The sequence below is a fragment of the Panthera pardus genome, unplaced genomic scaffold (genome assembly GCF_024362965.1).
Source record: "Panthera pardus isolate Hobbes unplaced genomic scaffold, ASM2436296v1 HiC_scaffold_11, whole genome shotgun sequence".
NCBI classification, from domain to species: domain Eukaryota; kingdom Metazoa; phylum Chordata; class Mammalia; order Carnivora; family Felidae; genus Panthera; species Panthera pardus.
In genome coordinates this window covers 27,112,745-27,133,282 of record NW_026526666.1, presented here as the reverse complement: position 1 = coordinate 27,133,282, position 20,538 = coordinate 27,112,745, and the positions used below count along the sequence as shown (strand labels likewise).

The 20,538-nt window shown below is 42.7% G+C and overlaps 1 protein-coding gene across 4 annotated transcripts in view; it reads right to left on the bottom strand.

Annotated features, from left to right (window-relative positions):
• ABCA4 (ATP binding cassette subfamily A member 4) overlaps nt 1-20,538 on the bottom strand; it is a 131,619-nt gene that overhangs the window by 76,043 nt on the left and 35,038 nt on the right. For all 4 annotated transcript variants that reach the window (XM_019457550.2, XM_053892260.1, XM_053892261.1 and 1 more), the window contains 5 exons: nt 19,788-19,877; nt 17,236-17,476; nt 16,086-16,225; nt 15,331-15,447; nt 14,446-14,643 (listed from right to left, as the gene is read on the bottom strand). In XM_019457550.2, coding sequence (XP_019313095.2) covers nt 14,446-14,643; nt 15,331-15,447; nt 16,086-16,225; nt 17,236-17,476; nt 19,788-19,877 — 786 coding nt within the window. The remainder of the gene's footprint in view (nt 1-14,445; nt 14,644-15,330; nt 15,448-16,085; nt 16,226-17,235; nt 17,477-19,787; nt 19,878-20,538) is intronic.

Here is a 20,538-nt window from a genome sequence, read left to right as displayed (position 1 = left end):
TTGATTAATTTGTTCACTGAATACTTACCGAGAGCCTGTAATGTGCCAGAGCCTGCTGGCTCCAGGGATACAAAGAGGAAAGATAAAGTTTCTTCTGAAACTCTAGACCTAATAAAGAGAGGGTTGGAGTACACCAACCATAATACAGAATTACTGGGTTCTGATGAAAGCAAGCCCAGGGTAGTCTGAGAGTCCATCAGTAGCTAAGTCTACCTGGAGGGGTATAGGAGGGCTGCCTGGAGGAAGGAACTCCTGAGTAGGATGAGGATAAGGAATTAGCCAAGAGAAAAAATCAAGGGGAAGGTCAGCTCCAGCATAGGGAACAGCATGTGGGGTGTCCGGAGACCTACGAGAACAGAGCAGTGGTTTCCATCTTTGGCTGTGTTTAGAACCACTGGAGAGCTTTACACAGACACCTACTCTCAGACACCACTCTAAACAATGACATCAGACCCTCAAAAGGGAGGGCCAGGGCATCAGCATTGTGCTGAATGCTCTTTCCAATGTGCAGACAAGTGGCAGTGGCCAGAGGTGAGTGGTGACAGGTGAGCACTAGGAAGGTGGATGGGGACATCAGTTGCCCTACTGCACTTGCAGTGTGACCAACCAGCAAAGGGTTTCCTAGGACATGCAGCTTTCCATGCTAACCAGAGGCCTTCAAGACAAACTCTAAAAAGGCATAAGAAACCAGTGGAAAGTTTTAAGCAAGGGTATGATGTGTGGGGTCCGACTGTGTTTCAGTCACTGGTGAGGCAAGAAGGGAAGCAGGAAGACTGGTTAGGCAGTTGTGACAGAGGCTTAAAGGAACACATAAACTTACACAGAGTCTGCGAGTTACCTGGAATCCTCAGTTTACTGAAGAAGAAACAGAACTGGAGGAGATCTGACAGAGGTCACACAGCTAGCAAGTGGCTGGCCGCGGATTCCCTCCCCACTGTCCAGGAGGCCCAGACTTCCTCCCCTCATGTCAGGAACCTCAGATATAGCCTGGTCCACTGCCCCAGCTGTGCGCTTCCAACTGTCTCGTAAAGCAGGAGAGCACAGTTATTATTTATCCTCACTTTGCAGTCCAGGGAACTTAGGTTCCAAGAAGTTGAGTAACTTCCCCAAAGTGGTGGAGTAGGTATCAAACTCTAGCTCACTTGATCCCACAACTAATATCTGAAGTAGAGAAGCAAGGATGGTGGACAGGTCATAAAGGAACTGATCAGACACCTGAGCTCCCGCTGACCTGGTAAGAAGTAGGCGAGCCCAACTCTTCACCCAACCCCTCACTGCTAAGTCTCCTTTAGGAAACCTCAGAGGGTCAATCAGAAGCCTCACTGTGGCCAAGGAGCTGAATCGGAACAACAAAGTACTGCAAACCCACCCTCTTTGGGCCTTCTGAACTAAACTGTCCCACCTCAGGCTCCACATCCTGGGAGCAGGTCCCATGTAATGTTCTCAGTCTTCTAGATAAAAAGAAAGGAAACAAAAGAAACTGTTAGCTTTCCAGATGATATGGGAAAGAGGAACACAGGTAATGAGAAAATATAGAGGGCCAAGGCTTAAGTGACACCATACTAAGTTATCTTAAATGGAAGTGGAATTTCTTTTTAAAATACCAGTAAGTGGGGTGCCTGGGTGACTCAGTCAATTGAGCGTCCAACTTCGGCTCAGGTCATGATCTCATGGTTCGTGAGTTTGAGCCCCACATGGGCTCACCGCTGTCAGCACAGAGCCTGGAGCCTGCTTCGGATCCTCTGCTCCCCTCTCTCTCTGCCCCTCCCCTGCTTATGCACTCTCTCTCCAAAACAAGTAACACGTTAAAAAAAAAACACAAGTATAGTCATATATCACAGAATTAAAAAAATAGGACATTTTCTTGACCCAGCTATTCTTTTGCAAACAGGCATTGCCCAGCATAGCACTGAAGGACTTAGTACCTCATGACACTGAAAGTCCTAAACATGTGTTTATTTTTTCTGGATGGAACTAACACAGGGTTTGGTATTTTATGATTTCCTTTTTTTTTTTTTTGGGGGGGGTGGGGAATATAGATTTTCACCACAGTCTAAGACCAAGGGTGTGACTCCTAGCCCTGGTCAGTACTTAAAAGCACCCTACGGGGACAGAGAACTGACAACCTGCTTAGGCAAGGAAGCATCAAAACTAAACTGTTAGAGTACATTAAAAAAAAAGAGTACACATTTAAGTTTCCTCTGGGGAGACCCTGTCCAATAAAAATGTAATAAAATAATCTCATTAAAAAAAATCAGTTTGGGTGGCATCTGGCTGGCTCAGTTGGTAGAGCATACAACTATTTGATCTTGGGGTCATAAGTTTGAGCCCCATGTTGGGTATAGAGATGACTTAAAAAAATCTTTAAAAAAAAAACACAATAAAAATAAATTAATAAATAAATCAGTTTAGCAAGTTTAGGTCTGCGTATATAGAATTTTAGTATTGACAATTAAGGTGAATTTGAAATTAAATTTCTAAGATGAAAAAATTATTTTGGGAGATGGGATTCATCATAGTTTAGCTGTGGTACACTGTGACACACAGACTATTCTACAAATTCACTCACAGTATCACAGGGCATTTGGACAGAAGGAGTCATAGAGGTTTTGTGGTCTGATGTCCTTGCTTTACTGAAGAGGAAACTGGCACCAGAAGGGCAAAGGGCCTTGCCCAAGATCAATACAGGTCAGGAGCAGAATCTGAATCCGTGTCTTCAAACATCAAGCCTGAAGGGTAGTGCTGTTTCCACACGTTCCTCTAAGAGTAAGCCTCACTTACTCTACAAAGTCAGGGCAAGAGAATTCCCAAACAGAAGGATCTCTTGCCCCTGTCCAGCAGAGCAGCACTGTACAGCAGAACTTGCCACATGGTGGAAATGTTCTATATCTGCCCTATCCAATATGGTGGCCAGTAACCAAAAAAAGCTATTGAGCACTTGAAAATGTCTAGCGCATCTGAGGCACTGAATTTTTTTCTTTAATTAAAATTTAGCCACATGTTGCCACAGATTATTGCTTTGGTCATCAAAGCTCTAGAGACAGTAAGTTATCAGAGGTCAAGGGCCATTCTTATTCACTGTGGTCTCTGGAAGAGTGTTTTCTCATGAAAAGGACGCAGTAAGTGTTTACTGAATTAAATTGATTTAAATTTAGACATCTTGAATGCTGTAAGAAATATAGCTTTACTACTGTATTTTGAACATAATCCTGTGCACCCTGGATTCAGAGGATAAACTAGGAGTAATTAGTGAAAAGTGAGTTTTTGGTATAATGTTAATGAGAGTGTAACTCTCACTGAAGCAACAAAAGCTAATAAAAACAAATATATTTTAATAATGTGACTTTCTGAGCCATCTAGCTCATTCTCTTTGAACTCTCCTTTCATGTCTTAAAGGGAAATCCATACTGGAATAAGCAGCTGATGTTTTCAGTGACATTGTTGAGACCCACAATGACGTGGGCTCCATCCTGGCTGTTTTATCAGGCAGCTGATTCACAGTCATGTTTCCTGCTGCCTCCCCCTAGATTGGTACCCTGATACTCTGTGGAAAAACAAAACTTAATAGGTTCTCAAACACTCATTTCTATCCTGAAACATCTGACCCATTTTCACAGCTATTTTCCCCATCTTGGAAAGTGATATGGCATAGTGTTTAAGAGACAAACAGCCTTGAATGCCATCCCCATTCTGCTGTTTTCTAATTGTATGGTCTGTGTTTCCCTATTGGCAAAACTGAGATACACCCTACCCCTCATAGGTGTGTTTTAAGGGTCACATGACAGTGTTTGGGAAGGGCCAGCCAGTGCCTCCTGGTAAGAATAAAAGCTGATGCTTACTGAAGGCTTACTACATACCCAAGCTGGCCCAAGGGCTTTACTCATATTAACCCTTGAATCCTTACAACCACGTCATGAGGTTACAATTATCATTCCAAGCTCATGTATGAGGCATAACGAGGCAAAATTGCTCTGGAGTGAGCCTATTTTTTTTTTTTTAAACCACTTTATTGGCAAATGATTGACATACATGGAATGAGCCTATATTTTAACCACGGAGGACACTAAATGGTCTCACAAATAAGGAGAATTTGATAAATACCACTTTTATTACTGTTTTTGCAAAATATTTTAAAAGTCAACAAAATCTAATGGCTTTTAAGCCCCTGCCAAGTTGCCCTTCATTTGTGACAGCTGTCTGTCCGGGAAGGAGGGCAGCTATTTTCTTTCAATAATATGGCTGGGAACACAACCCATCCCAAGCTGATCTACAGCATTTTATCTGGTTCGAACAATACTATAGACTGAAGCCAAAGCCTGTGTCCCTCCTGGGCAATGGGGATATGGGTGGGGGTGTGTCCTAAATCACTAGTGTTCACTAGCTGCTCATTGGCCATCCAGTGAAAGTCAGACAACTCTACCCAGAGGAAGGTCTTATGAAGATAATCCAGAATGTCATCCTCACCAAATCTCCCTCAAGTAAAGGCGCAGTAATTGTGGAAGCTGTTTTGGACATAAGTCAGAAGTTCCTGGGTCATCCTCTGAGATATGACTCATGATGTACCTTTGTATTCTCATGGGGAGGTCACCTGCCTCAGAGCAAGTGGCCTCATTATCTGTTGGTACTTGCTCTTGTCCCTGAAGTTAAAATCTTGGATAATGGGCATGTACACTTATGTGAGTGTGTGCATGAGTGTGTTTGGGAGGCAAAGATGAATGACTAAACCCATAGCTAGGGTCATGGATTTTGGCATATTTGGTCTGGTCTGATTAGCTTATAAGTGAAAGCATAGTAGGCTCTAACAAGGCTGAGGCCATGGAGTCTATCTAGAAAAGCTATCTGATTCTACACAGAGAGAAACTGTATGGTCATGGACGTTAGGGAAGAATACTGTAGGTTAGGTAAGAATTGGCCAGTTTAAGGGTCTCAACATAAAGATAGCATCGCTAATGGGAAAAAAATTCAAAGGACATCTTCTGTGAATAAAAAGTCTGTGTCTTATGGCCTCAGAGGCTGATGATTCCAGGCAAATTTTGCAACCAGAGTTCAGAATCTGAAAGAGAACCATTACAATGCCCTGTGACAGCCACGGGCAGTAGGACGAGAGAAAAGGCTTCCTCGTTCCCTTCATTTCCCAACTGCTGTAGCCAGACCCCGGTGGCAAGGTGACCAGCACTTGAAGTCCGCACAAGCCCTACATTTCCTCGTTGGTTGTTTTGCTGATACTCCCCAGGAAGCAGAGTTCACCCTAGCGGAAGAGGTCCAAGCTCTCTCCACGGAAGGCAGCTGTGCTCAAGAGCCCTAGAGAATGCAGTCATTTGTTTACTCTGCTAAATCAAACACCACCTTGGGAGGAGAAGCTGCAGTAGCAGCAGGCTTCCTTCTTCAACTCTGACCTGCCAGACGCTAAATTCAAACACATTAAGTAATAGATGAATTAAATTATATACCAAGTGGAAGCGTGGCCCAGTGGAGGCAAAGAAAGAATCTCTCTTTTCGTTTGAACTTGATAATCACAGGGGAATGGCACCCTGCGCGGACATATTCTGACTAATACACCCAGGATGTGTCCAGGGATAAGGGAGAGGCTGCACCCTTAGAGATGTAGGCTCTGTAGTCCTGCCTCTTACATCTTTAACTTCCATACTAAGGCTGAGAACAAAGCAGCTGATGAATGCCAATGGAGGCCTGAGGTGGTCCTGCTGGTGTTAATGTGGACACCTGGGGTTCCTTTTGAAAAGTGCCAATGGATGTGGGCAAACATCCCAGAATGACTTTCCTGGCAGCTCTAGACTCCAACACTTAACATTCATTTCCCACCACGTGGAAAAAGCCACCAAATAAAATAGCTTTGGGCTGCTCAAGTTGGTTGGGATGGTGAGACAGAGAGGCCAAAGGCACTACAATAAATTTTATCTAACACACTGGGCACTGTGGACAGACATCTGAAACCTTCTACCACAAAGAGTGAGGAAATGCACTACGACTGGAAAACAAAGGGACAGGAAATGCACAGCTGCTAAAAAAAATGTCTGTTTCTAAAACAAATAAATAATGAAACAAAAAAGGCAAGTTGGAGCACAAAGATATACACTGGGCAAAGCCACCAGATAATGCTTCCTATCTAATTGGTCCAAGGAAAGACATAATAACCTGGATAATAATTGCAGAAGACTGGAGCTCTCAAAGCTTTCGAGTTTAATCATTCCAACAACTCCGGGAGGTCAGTGTTACTGTATTCAAAGTGTTTCATAACCACCAGAGTCAGGCACTGTCCAGTCAGAGCACATTCTGATTACAAATAGCCAGTTCAGCCACTCTGGTAAACACTTCCCAAACTGCAGCTCAGGTTATCACCCTCATTTTTCAGGCGGTGGAATAGTATTGTTGCCCCAAATCACAGAACCCGTGAATAAGTGCTGGAGATGGCATCCTGTAACCTACAGAGTGAAAGCTCTCAGAAGCCAGGCCAGCTGACCTTTCCAGTCTCATCTCCAGACACTGCTGCTCCTCCCTACCCCCACCTACTCCCCTGATGCTACAGCCACACCTCTGCGCTGTGATTATGCTCTTCCTGTTGCCTGAAAGTATCTTTCTGCCTTGCTTAGCCAGCAAGTTCAACCTTTTAGACCGAGCATATATGTATTTTCAGTCTTAATTTGGCATGTATGGGCATTTACTTCATGTCACTGCAGCTCCACTAAGATAAAGTGGGAAATCAAAAGATAAATAAGACCGAGTTTCAGCCCTTAAGGGGCTCAGGTCTATGGGGATGGGGAGGCTTATGAACAAATAATTATCAAGGGCTACGATGGAGGAATAGCATGTGTAGAGGAAGGCCTGAAAAACAGGCGCTGAGTCCTGAAGGGGAGCCAGCAGGTGAAGGAGGGGAGGAGTCTGGCTGTCCAGGTGGGAGGCCTGGGGCAGCATGCCATCTCATACAATGCGGAAGACTCCTGGAGGAGCTAGACTGGGAATGTCTTCACCTTTACAGCAACCAGGTGTCACTAAGGAGTTTTCAACAGGAATGTCATGGTGAAATTGGTTTTACAAAGACCTCACTGGAGGCAGTGTGGGAGCTGAGTAGAAGCAGTAGAAGAGAATGGAGATCCAGGGACCAGCTAGGAGAGATAATACAGACTCTGAACAGAGGCCATACGTGGAGAAGGAGAGGAAGCAGGGATTTCAGAGATGATTTGGAGAAGAATTGACAGTTCTTGGAGGATAGGTGACATGTGAATTTGGATTTGTGCAATTTGTTTCTACTTCATCAGACTAAATTATTGTTCTAGGAGTCCTCTGAGAGACCATTAATATGGCGTTATTTAATATCATTCTTATCTCTCCCAATAGTGTGAGCTATTAGGGGTCAGGGATTATTTGTTTTCAGATGTAGGTAGTTCAGAGCATGCGAATATATGAATGACCAAATCAGCTAAAATCATTTTGGTTTCCCACTCTAAATCTAGTTATTTCCAAGCAGAAAAGTTCCAATCAAAATAATGTCTATCATTCAGAGTATTACAAAATAATTGCTGTGTTCATTCAACTCATTATATAATTTATCCAGACAATACATACTGAGCCCCCACCAATGTGCCCCTCATAGTATAAAAGAAAGAACTTCCTCATTAGAGCCAGACAGGTCTGGACTTGAATTCTGGATCCCCCACTTATCTGCTGCGCTGTTAGGCAAGTCAGTCAACTTCTTTGAGCCTCCATTTTTAATTATATAAAATGAAAACAATCATGCCTACTGGCAGGCAGTTAGGAGGCTTACATGAGATGGCATATAAAAGTGCCTCAAATACAAGTCCCTTCCCTTCACCCATGACCCCAGCTCACCCCTCACCTGCGTTCTCCTTCCTCAGTCCCATTCTACGCTTCTGAGAGATTGAAGAGGCAGAGAATAAGGTCACTGCTTATGATCTAGTTCATGGCCCTCTAAATAGCACTGCTCTGATGGTATAGACTTCTGCACTTTCTACCTCTCCCCTGATTTCTCTCTAGCTTCCCAGTGCATATCTAGAGCCAACGCATCAACAGAAGAAAGCAGTAGGAGAGATATTCCACAAATATCTATATACCTGACTCTAAAGATATTATGTGATCAGTGGCTTTATCTTTCTAATCCTATTTTTTCTTAGGCTAGCCTGAAAACTATACTCCCTGAGCACATTCTGGTTGGGTGGTGGTGGCATGTGGCCAGGAGCATGCAAGGTACAGAGGAAAAGCAGTCCAGAAAATCCCACTATGGCTAATTTATCAGCAAGATAATCACCATGAAGAAAACAAATATTAGCTATACGCATATACTGACTGTGATGACATCTGAGGCAAAACCAGTTAATGAGTGCATGTTTTCTCAAGACTTAGGGAAAGGTAGTTTTGACTGGTTCAAATACAATTTTATGCCTTGATTGGAGGTATTTTCATATTGAAATTTGGCTGAATTCAGCTTCCTGATGTGAAATTCAAGACCTGAAATTCAAATATACTATGTAAATTAAATACACTGTGAACTCTAAACAGTATCCCATTTGTGCCAGGCCTAATCTTTCACTAAACAAAGAAATCAAAGGGGAGGGGTATGTATGTTTGTTTTAACTAAAGGGTAATCAGAGGAATAATTTGTTAATTTTTCCACTGTGTTTTTCTCAAGAAAAAAATATATGTAAGACACACATAAATTATGACCATAAAGTATACATACACCAGTTTAAGAGATTTACCTATGTGAAGACTCATTTGCCTTCAGTCTCCTTAAATGTGAGGAAGACGGTGATCAGAAGGCCTGCAGAAATGAATCTCTCCATATGTTTGAGATGCGAGGCTCCCCAAACACTACCTTCACCCCTTTCCCTAGCCCATTGCCCATGTTCTCACTAGGAAGGCTGCCTTTGTTCATTTCTTTCTTTTTCCCTACTAAGGGCAGGGGATCAGAGGATTATGGAATGAATGAGATTTTAGAAGCGTCTTGTTGAGCAGGTACTCTGAGGACAGGAGAAGTTCTAGAGCCACTGGACCACCGTCCACAGAAGTTACAAAATGGAGCCCAGGGCAGAGCCATCCTTCTGGGCCTTCAGGAATGATCTGGCCGTCTTGTTTCTAAGCCATTTCACTAAGGTTAATGTAAATAGTAGCTTCATAGTGTCTCATTAAAGTTTACACAAAGTTTTTCAATCTGAGAAAGACTTTACCTGGTCTGTGGTTCAGGGGAAGAGTTGCCATGCATGGAACGTCTCTACTATGCATCCAGCCCTCTCCCATTCACCCTCATAGCCACCTGGAAAGGAGGGCATTACCACCCCCACCTAACAGCCAGAACCCAAGGTTGAGAATTTATACACATGCCAAACTATTAATGGCATGAATGTACAGACTGCTCTGCACACTTCTCTCATTTTGTCCTGACATCAACTCTTTGAAGTCTGTTATCTGGATTTTACATATAAGCCAATCGAGCCTCAGCAGGTAAAGTGAATTTCTCACAGTGACTTAGCTCATAAGAAGCAGAGATTCAGGCCCATTTGTCCTCACTGGACAGCTGAGAAGTTTCTACAAGCAGTAGCCTAAAATTGCATAGAAGTGACCCAGCAAGGCGGCTCCAGGGGAATGAGAACTCTCCAGGCTACTTAATGGAATTTCCAGTAACTAAAGCCTCATTCCAAGTAGAAAGGAAGCAGATTTAGCTTTTCTATCAGTTGAAGAGAAAACCAATTAAATCATTCCCTTTTCCTATAAAGACAAAAGGCTTAAAGGTCTTTACTTCTAGTTCTGACAGCTTGTGTTATTGTTCAATATCACATCTGAGTACCACATTGACCTAGATCAACATAATTTTCACTTAAAAGGCTGTTTTTGCTTAATAGTCCTGAAATGATTTTTTTCTTTCTTGGAACATGCAGGGAAGTAGACAACAAGCGTGGCCCAAGAGGAAGTTCTTAAACCTCTTTAGTGCAAGTCATATTCCTGAAAAGGAGAGCTTCATTTGAGTCTTAAACAGCCTGTAAAGAAATATACTTGCTCTCCTGTCCTGAAGAGACTCTTAGAGCCACTGGGGAGGAGGTCTCATCCCCATCTGCTCTTAAGCAGTCATCAGGATGGGAGATGGAGGCTCTCCAGGTCTCTTCCAGACTTCCCGAAGCACAAGAACAAAAGCAGAAAATCCCAGGACCCATTGCAATGATTGGTTTCTTCCTCACTGCACATTTCCCCTTTCAGTTCATCGCCCCCTTGCTTTCCGTCTCTCTCCTATCTCTGCAACAGCAGGAAGACCAGACATCTCATCATAATCACCTGTTGGGCTTGTGACTCCACCAAAACCACTCTTAGGAACACTTGGGGGAGGCCACTGGCCTGTGGCCACTATGGCCTTTGCTTAGGAGCACTTAGCTTGGTTAATGGGACTGCAAGGCTCTTGGAAGTCTTGGTGGCTGAGACAGGATGTGATCAGCTCCTTCAAAAATCCCTACAAGGGCACCAGGAACAGCTCAGCGGTTGGGTCTGATTTCACTAATACCAGTCCTCTTCCTAAGCCTTATTTTTGGTTGGTTTGTATATTGTTAAAAAGTTAGTATTAAAGTGCTTACTATATTCCAGGAATTGTTCCAAGTGCTTTGCATGAATTAACTCAGTTAATTCTCATATCAAGACTATTAGGTAAGTACTATTAATATCCCCATTTTACAGATTCAGAAACTGAGGCACAAGTAACAGAGATTTGAACCCAAGCAATATGGTTCTAGAAACTGAATTCTTATCCATCTAAACAGTTGGTATATATTAAGTACCTGTTGGGTTGCCTGGTGCTACATTAAGCGTAAGCTACATGGAAAAAATAATCCTTTAAGACCTCTGTGTCACCATGCAAATGTCAAGTCAAACAAAAGAAGTATTCTTTACTACTGATGTACCTAACAAAAACACTGTGAGAACCAATGAACTCCATTCTGCAAGAATAAAGGAATAGAGCTCTTCTCTTCCATCTCTGCCCCCCACCCCCAGCGTCCTGCCTGTATTATAACCACAGCAGGTGGATGGTAGTGACGTGGCCAGGGATGGGGATACAGGTGGTAGAGGAAGCTCAGAGGACTGAATGGCTAAAATTTATGTTGAAGCAGAAGGGACATCTGAGAGCTGACTCTCAAAGAATGACTGAATGGAAGCTCAACAGATGGGGAAGGAAAAGTCACTTCAGGCTTTTCTGCCTTATGTTTCTTCTTTTGGAGGAAACAGCCTCCTCCACTTTCCAGTAATGCTGCTCAGTCCCTGAGACTCAGATTAAGCTAACTCTGCTTTCCTTACTCCATGGTGGACATATGACCCAGACCTCTCCATCATAGTACACAATCCCCCAAGAGACTCAGGGATAGGTAGAGCCAGGCCAATCAGAGAACTATCCAGGAGTATGCTTATGGTATAGGAAACCCACTCCCTGTTTTTGCAGAATTTTTGGGGTGAAGAAAATCACTGAGGGCTGTGAGCAGCTGATGCACCACCAAACGGAGAGGGCCGAGCTGAGATTGAAGCTGAGCAGAAGCAAGCACAATGTGAGATGGAAAGACATAAGGATCCCATGGCGTCATTCAATCCCTAGAGCCCCCGAACTTCCAGGTTATGTCCAAAAAATTATCTTTTTCTGTTTAGGCAAAAAAGCTCTAATAAATGGCAGCATTTGCACACAGTAAATCCTGAGTATTCAGCGTATGTCTGAGGGTGGCAAAAGGGCCAGTGGAGAAGAGCAGAAGATGTGTGAGCAAGCAATGACTGGGGAGGTGGGCTGTGGCAGGTGTGGAAGGAATTTCTGTTCCCTGGGGACTGAGTCAGTGAGATTTTAAGCATGAGAGTGATGCCGGCAGATGTGTGTTTGGGATGTAACTCTGGAGAAATGCCTGATCCAACAGAGACTGGACCCTGGAACCCAGGGAAGAAGCTACTGGAACAGGCTGGTAGAGAGATGATAATGCCTCCAGAAATCAGAGCCTAAAAAGCAAGAGGTGAAGTTGAGAGATATTTAGGAGATAGATAAAGCTCAGTGTGATGCCATGACATATAATAAGATATATGTATTTGGTCTTTGTCTGTTTCTGGTACAGAGCTCCTAAAACCCTTAGAATTTCCTAAGTGAAGAGCACCATTAAGGTGTGTTTTGTTAAGTTCATAAGGGGACTTTTATACCTCACCTAAGGATGAGGACTGGTTTCCAGAGGAGCCAATCATGTGATCAGAGGGTAGGAGGGGAGGGAGAGAAGTGGGCTGGAAACTGAGTTCAATCACTAATGGCCATTGTTTAATCAATCATGCCTAAGTAATAAAACCTCCATAAAAACTTAAAAGGATGGGGTTTGGTGAGCTTCTGAATTAGGTGAACATGTGGAGATTTGGAGAGAATGGTGTGCCCAGAGAGGACACTTAAGCTCCACACCATTTCCCTTGCCCTATGTATCTCTTCCACTTGGCTGTTCCTGAGTTATATCCTTTTATAATAAACCAGTGATCTAATGAGTAAAATGTTTCTGAATTCTGTGGGCTGCTCTAACAAATTAACTGAATCCAAGAAGGATTCATGGGAACCTGTGATCTAAACTTGTGGGCAGAAGTGAGGGTGGTGTCTGAAGTAGGGGTGGGGGCCAGTGTCATGGGACTGAGCCCTTAACCTGTGGGATCTGATGCTAACTCCAGGCAGTGTCAGAATTGAGTTGAAATGCAGGACATTCAGCTGGTGTTGAAGAATTTCTTGGTGGTATGGGAAAAAGCATCATGTGTTAGAATTGGGTGCACAATTATCCTTGGTGACTGGACATGACAGAGGCAGTAGAGGGGTCAGTAGGGCAGGCTCTGAATTTAGACACACCCAGATCTGGATCTTATCTGCTATACATAACAGCTACAGGAGGAGATCTTATTTAGCCTCTTTAAGCCTCAGCTTCTGCATCTGTAAAATAAGAATGATTACAGTGCACACTTTGTGGAGCTCTTGTGAGGACTAAATGAGCTAATATGTATAAAAGCACATAGCACAGTGCTTGGCACAAAGAAACACCCAGTAAATAATAGCTGTTGGGTCAAATGTGAAGACGGTAAAAAGGATGACCCTAAAATCTCTGGCTTGAGAATTAGGTTCAGTGCTGAGCTCTAAGAAGACATTCATATGGCTAACAGACACATGAAAAGATGCTCAATATCACTCATCATCAAGAGAAATACAGATCAAAACCACAATGAGATACCACCTCACACCTGTCAGAATGGCTACACTTAACAACTCAGGCAATGACAGAGGTTGGCAAAGATGCGGAGAAAAGAGGAACCCTCTTGCACTGCTGGTGGGAATGCAAACTGGTGCAGCCACTCCGGAAAACAGTATGGAGGTTCCTCAAAAAATTAAAAATAGAAATACCCTACAACCCAGCAATTGCAGTAGTAGGTATTTACCCAAAGAATATAGGAGTGCTGTTTCGAAGGGCACATGAACCCCAATGTTTATAGCAGCACTATTGACAATAACCAAAGTATGAAAAGAGCCCAAATGTCCATTGATGGATGAATGGAAGAAGAAGATGTGGTGTATATATATACAATGGAGTATTACTCAGTGATTAAAAAGAATGAAATCTTGCCATTTGCAACAACATGGATGGAACTAGAGTGTATTATGCTAAGTGAAATTAGTCACAGAAAGACAAATATCATACGACTTCAATCATATGTGGAATTTAAGATACAAAACAGATGAATATAAGGGAAGGGAAGCAAAAATAAGATAAAAACAGTGAAAGGGACAAACCATAAGAGACTTTTAAATACAGAGAACAAACTGAGGGTTGCTGGAGGGGTGTTGGGTGGGGAATGGGCTAAATGGGCGAGGGGCATAAAGGAAGGCACTTGTTGGGAGAAGCACTGGGTGTTACATGTAAGTGATGAGTCACTAAATTCTACTCCTGAAATCATTATTACACTATATGTTAACTACCTTGGATGTAAATTTTAAAAAATAAACTAATTAATTATAGAAGGAAAAAAATGAAAATCATTCCTATTGTAAGAAAAAAAAAGGAATAACGCTGAGGACAGGGATCAGGGTAGGAAATGCTAGAGGAGGACAGATTTTATGGAGGAAAATCTGTTTTGGGATATATTGAGTCTGATGTGCCTGTAGAACCTGGGGATGAGAGTTTCTACAAAGCAGTGGGACCTCAGAACTTGAGGCCAATGATGAACGAAGCTATGGCAGACAAGAGAGGGCTGAGGACAAGCACAACTACGGTATAGGCTACAAGGGAGGAGGAGCAGCCAGGGTGGAGTCAGGGAGCCATCAGGAGGTAGGAGATGTAAAAAGGGAACTTTTTCAAGTGTGCAAAAGCTATTAGAGAACAGGATCCATCTCTGTTTGGGAACTGTGAGAATTCCTGGTTCATCAATGAGGAAAATGAGATGCCTTACCTCCAGATATCTACTAGCCAGGCGTAGGGTGCGATCAGTGATGTTAAATACATCCCTCCAGTCAAAGGTGGCCACGTCATCAGCCTGATTCTCTTGAGGACCCTTATACAGGAAGTTCAGCACAGTTTCTACAGTAATACCTTCCTCATCAAGCTGACTATTCAAGAAGTCTTTCACTGTTGGGTTCTGCAGGGTGTCCTTGGGAGGAAGCAATATTATTACATTATTATTATATTACTTAGAGATTCCATAGGATCTCTGGCCTTGTTTCAGGCCATTTCCAATTTTTAATGAATAGGGATAGACTTTAAACCTCCCTAAAAAGCTAGTGGGTTTCATTCCACGATAAGGCATACCTATCTATATCCAATTTCCCTTAAATACACAGGTCTGTATAGAATAAAAATGTGTATGTTGGGGGTTGGGAAGAATGACAGGGAAAATGGTATATCAGAAGCTTTCTTTTTGTTGTTGTTGGTTTTTTTGTTGTTGTTGTTGCTGTTGTTCTCTTTTAATTATCCCTGCTATAGAAGACTCTGGTCTCCTGGCTTTGCAAAGTTGGTAACGACAGCAGACAGACATACACAACCACCTTTGCAGTTACAGAGCTGGCCCCTTGGGTAGATGATCCTTTGAATCTGAGGCCCTCAAGTGAATCTATAAAAGCAAGAAACTTCAGGAAGCCACTGATGTTGTGGCAGTTTGCACCATTTCCCTCAGATTTTAAGAAACATTTCCCACCCAAAGTCAGTGACTCCAGAACTAGTGCCTTTGGCCCATGCTTGTTATATTTCGATCCAACTCCAGTAGATCAACCCTTACTGAGAAAAGGAAATTTATGGAACTTTCTTGGCCCTTCTCCTCCCCTTCCCCTGCCATACGTACTCTGATCATGGTCATCTGTGTGCTCTTGTCAAAGAAGTACCAGATCTGAGGGCCTACTTCTTCCCAAGCTTTGACCAACTTCCTAAGGCGCTCCAGCTCCTCAAAAGTTGAGTTGGCCTAAAACCAGAGACAAGAACAGAGAGGAAAAAAGTGAGAGAGAACTTTTTATTCTACTTTCCCTGCTCCTGTCACAAACCCTCAGTGTTTGAGAAAGGATTTCAAGGAAGCATCTTTATTTTCTCAGTCTACTGATATTTCCAAAAAAAATATGCTACTTCCCAGCCTGTACAATGACAGAATCTGTTTCTTAATACCTCAGAGATACATGTAATATTGATGATGCTATTGTCTCAGAACCTCATTAAAGCTAGATTTGGACTCCCTCTGAGGAAATGCTCTTCCTCCCTTCTTCCCTTTGTTCCTGGGTAGCCAGGGTTCAGAGAACAGTGATCCCTTCCATTAGATAAAAGTCAGGCTCTGGGGAAGAAAACCTCATTGTAGGTTTTGTAGAGAAGGGAGGGCCCAGCCAGTGACTCTGGCACAAAGCATTCCAATGATGACTGTGGATGGGGGAGGAACCCAAGACTCCACTAAGCAAAAAACAAACATAAGGCTTGCTACCAGAGGAATATGAGTACTTGAGTGCCTGTGTGCATTTGCTTGTGTGCATGTGCACAGGCGCGCATGCTCTTCCTCACTCTCTCATTCTTCTGGGAGGTCCAAGGTAGAAAGGGCAAGACCAGCTGGGACCTTACATTCTGCAGTATTCTGCGAGCTGCAGGAGAATCTGGAGTAAAGAGGATTTTTCCCATCAGCAAAGGTTTTGCTGCCCTCCAGGCTATTTTGGTGAGAGGGTTTGACTCCAGGCTCTGGATCAATGCATTACAAAAGGTCGCTGCCAGGAGAGAAGGGACAGATTTTAAAGAAACTCCAGTTGCTCAGAGCTAAACATAGTCATTAGTGTGTTCAAATCACATGTCTCATTCAACTCTATGCTGGAGGATTTGACAAATAACCTAAATTAATAGGCTGTACCCCACCAATAACAAGCTCATCATTAGTAAGTAACAAAATGCCACAGTGCATCTCAATAAGGGCCTCATCAGAGAAACAAAGAATGGGGTTTGCCCTGTGGTTTATTCTGCTTTAGAAGGAGCCTGAGAAGCCTGCCTGGGATTATAGCAAGGAACAGATGCCATTCTCACATGCAAGGGACAAGAAGCCAAACAAAGCCTTCCCTTGGAATCTCAGCTCTAGTCTCAATAATTTCCCTCCACATAGCTGCTTAATTTGTCGTGTGGGCTATCTTAGGGCACAGCTACTTCTGGTGCGTGCCTTGCTGCCTCTTTTCAATTTTTAACTAAAAGGTCACCCGGTTGTATTTCTTCCCCACTCCACCCTCCCGTACCCCACAGAAGCCTCCCCCTCCCAAAATAATAAAAGACGGGAAAGATGGCTTGCCAGGGACCTGCCATTTGAAACGTAACTCAGTACTGCACACACAGAATTTCACTGCACTGTGTTTGTAAAAACATCCTGCAGCCGTGTTTACTTGCCAGGGCCCTTCTGACCTGAGCTTTGCTTGTAACTCTGGGTTGCCTCCTCATTTATCTTTCTTCCCTTCTTCAGAACTTAACCCTAGTTCAGTCAGATCAGTGGAAAATGTCCCCTCTGTTCCCCTTCCAAGTGGATCTCAGTTCTTGCCCTGGCTCATATCCAAAATGTTTTTATGAGCATTGCCCCTTTCCTTCAAGGGGAAATGGACTTTCTGGAAGAAGATTCTTTGCCTGGGGCCCCTTAACAAAACCAACTTAACCCCAGGACTGGGGTTCCCTGGAAGTGTTAAACCATCAGCTTAACCAACATCAGATGCCATTTTACATACACATGACTCAGAAAACTTACTTGTTCTTTTGTCATAAGAATAGACAGGATCTTTCCTTGTGGAGTCAATCCCTAGGAAGGCCTTATAGTTATTGTCTTCATACCAGTTGAAGGAGAACACTCGAGAGCCTCCTCCCTCTGGGTAGCCACACAAGAGGTCAGACAGGATGCTCATCAGCTGTGTGAAGGTCTCTGGACCCCCAGCCTGCATGAGAGGCCTGGTCACCCACAGCAAGTCTTGAACACTCGGTTGATGAACGAACTAAGGCAAGGCAAATGCTTCGGGTTATTTTAAGGCAGTTAGAATCATCATCACTGTGATGCCAGAGCTGCAAAGTTTGGGGAGACCTCCACATATGCGTTTAACTTTCATATTGAAAAGAAAACATACATATTCTCAGCAATTCTTAATCTAGCTGTGAAATAAAAACCTTCTTCCATCTACTCAGGGCCTAAAAGGAAACTAGGATGAGGCTCAAAGAAAATCAAAGAGTGAATTCCAATGTATTTTCCTAACACTTCTTTTTTCCAGTACCCTTTATCTGAATTCCTTGGTAATATGTCCTTGGATAAATGTAGAGAATATTTCTTTACAACCCAGTTCTTGGATTCTATTACCCCTCAAGATGGGGATACTGGAAAAAAATGGAAATAAAATGATAAAGCAATGGTTCCATCCTAAAAAAGCAAGATCACAGCAAATTTCTTTGGCTAAGTAGTTTAGAATTTAGTTTCTTATATTTGGAAAATTACCTTCTTATTAGCTTAATTTTATCAAAGGTGAATTCTTCTATTTCCCTGAAAGTGTAGTTTGTAGTTTCTGTGTGTGTGTGTGTGTGTGTGTGTGTGTGTGTGTGTGTGACTTAAGATGCAAGCAAATATAGAACCAAGTCTCCATTCTTGGAAAAACACGTTGTAAATTCTGCACCAGACTAAGAACAGGCTGGTGGTCTTCTCCTCTCCTTGTGGGTACCTGTGGTCCTTGCTGGACTCATCCTCTGAAGGTAGATCTGTAATGCTAAGAACTAAGTTGACGGTTGCCAGAGTTGTCAGAGTCTCAGGTTCCATATGCCACCTGGCTTTGGTTTAGGGGAAAATACAAAATAAAAACAATGCTGCTTTTATTCCCCAAACACACTTACTACTAATTTCCAAAGGCACTTGGGAATTAAAAAAAAAAAGAAGGAAAACACTAGGATTCAAATCACAGGAGACTTAAAACAGTTCCCCCTACTTCAATAAGTGATGTTTACCTGCCATCCCTGTCTTTGTCCACATGCCAACACTTGCCCTCTGAAACTGTTGAGTGCTGTGTAGAATCCACACTGTGAGTCATGCCTATAATCACAGCCTAGGCTTCAATAATAAAGTTGGAATCTCAAATTGCTTCGACAACAGTAAGTCTTATGATAAGTCTTGAAAGAGGTTATTATCATTATTATATTGCTCATTTAATCAAAGCACTTGGAGATGAAGGGGCTGTTCTGGGGTCAAATGGTCTAGTATCAGTTAATATAAACTGAGCCATCTGCTGCAACCCAGTTCAGAAATGCTTACACTTGCTATCTAGACAGGCAAGAAGACTTCTGGGACTCCCACACGGAATGAGGAGTGTTGATATGTTTTGGGAACTTTTTTCACATTCTCTACCATTTTCTACCCTATTATACTGCTAAGAATTTTTTAAATGCTTATGAAGAAAAGAATGTCAGAGACTCCTACTAGAACAGGTGGCCATCAGTACAATGGACCTTTCTCTAACTTTCCCTCATAGCAGCACTCACACCCTGCTCAGGATGAACTTAGTTTTATGCAGACAGATTCCGCAATGCAATTTTCCAGGTTGGCTAAGCCCAAGTCAGCTGAGAAATACTGGAAGGCAGAAATGTTTGGCGAAAATCATACTTCAGCTTTTGCCTCCCTTTCATAATCACACTTGAAGGTAACTGTTTATTTTACGTTGCTCTTCCCCATTAGATTGCATGTTTCACAGGGTAGTGATCATACTTGTCTCTTCATTATTATGCCCCCAGTAGTTTTCATCTATTGAGTGGAGAATCAATTCCTATATGGAAAAGGCTTGGGCAAACAGATGTTAATTAAAACATGCACTTCTTTCACAAAACACAAAAATGTCAATTATTTTATGATGGAACGAGTCAATATATTTAAGACACTTTAAAATAGTGCCTGTAAGCAGTCTGTAAGTATATGTTGTTGCTATTAGCAGTATAGATTTTAGGTGAATTGTAAAAGCATAAGAGGATGAACCACATCAATACTGGAAGGAATTAGATTCAATGCAAATCCACTGATAATCTGCCACACAAGACAAGGTGCCATTTCTTCCTAGGTGTGAAATCAGAACCATGGTTCCCTTCTTTTTGCCTCCAACCTAGGAGCACAGATAATTTAGGATATGAACAGGTGCTTTGAAATTACTAGATGGAAAGTTCAAACAGTACTTCTCCTTGAACAGATCTAAGGTAAAATTAAGTTGTTTGATATAGTAAGTGTGGTAAAATGGTGGAAAGATATAATAAAATTATCATTAGTATCATCAGGCTACTTACCTCTTGAATTCTTGATGACATAACAGATAATATTCTTCCCCAGGATCTCAGATTGATACCTGGAGAACTGCTGTCCAGGAGTGTGGGAAGCTATGATTGATAGGAAAAAAATATATAAAAAGTTTATAGTATGTGTATATACATATATATGTATAGGTTATATGTATACACATGGGTGCTATCCAATCTCCTGTATGCTTGAAAAACATTTCCTCCTTTTTTTTCATCACAGGACCTCTTCTGCTAAATTACTTTCAAAAGCAAACTTGTTTTATCTAATTGAGAAAAATCAATTCCGAGTGATGCCGCTGAGCTAGCCAATCACAAATAGTTTCACAGTGACATTAAATATGCCAAAGCGATTCTGATTGCTGGTTTAGCAACATCAAACAGGCCTCCTGGAGGAAGAAAAACAGCACAGCTGCTGGACTGTAAGGGAAGGCTGTGCGCAGAGGTGCCCATCTGTGTACCTTGGGCTCTGCAGACACTCTCAGGCTTCTGCACTGTTCACGTCTCTGCTCCCTTTGTGGCCCTTCGAGTAGGCTGTGACTCTTCCTCTGTTCAATACTATTTTCTTACATGGAAGATTTGGCTAGTTATGTCATCCTGCTTTTAAAGCTGCTGCTGTAGCTTTGAAGAGAAGTTTCCTTGCAGATTATCTAGTTGACGGCGGTGTTCTGGTGATCCCAGGCCCATGTGACAACACAAAACTATTCACCACTTTCCATCTACGTGGGGAATGTGGAAGCCC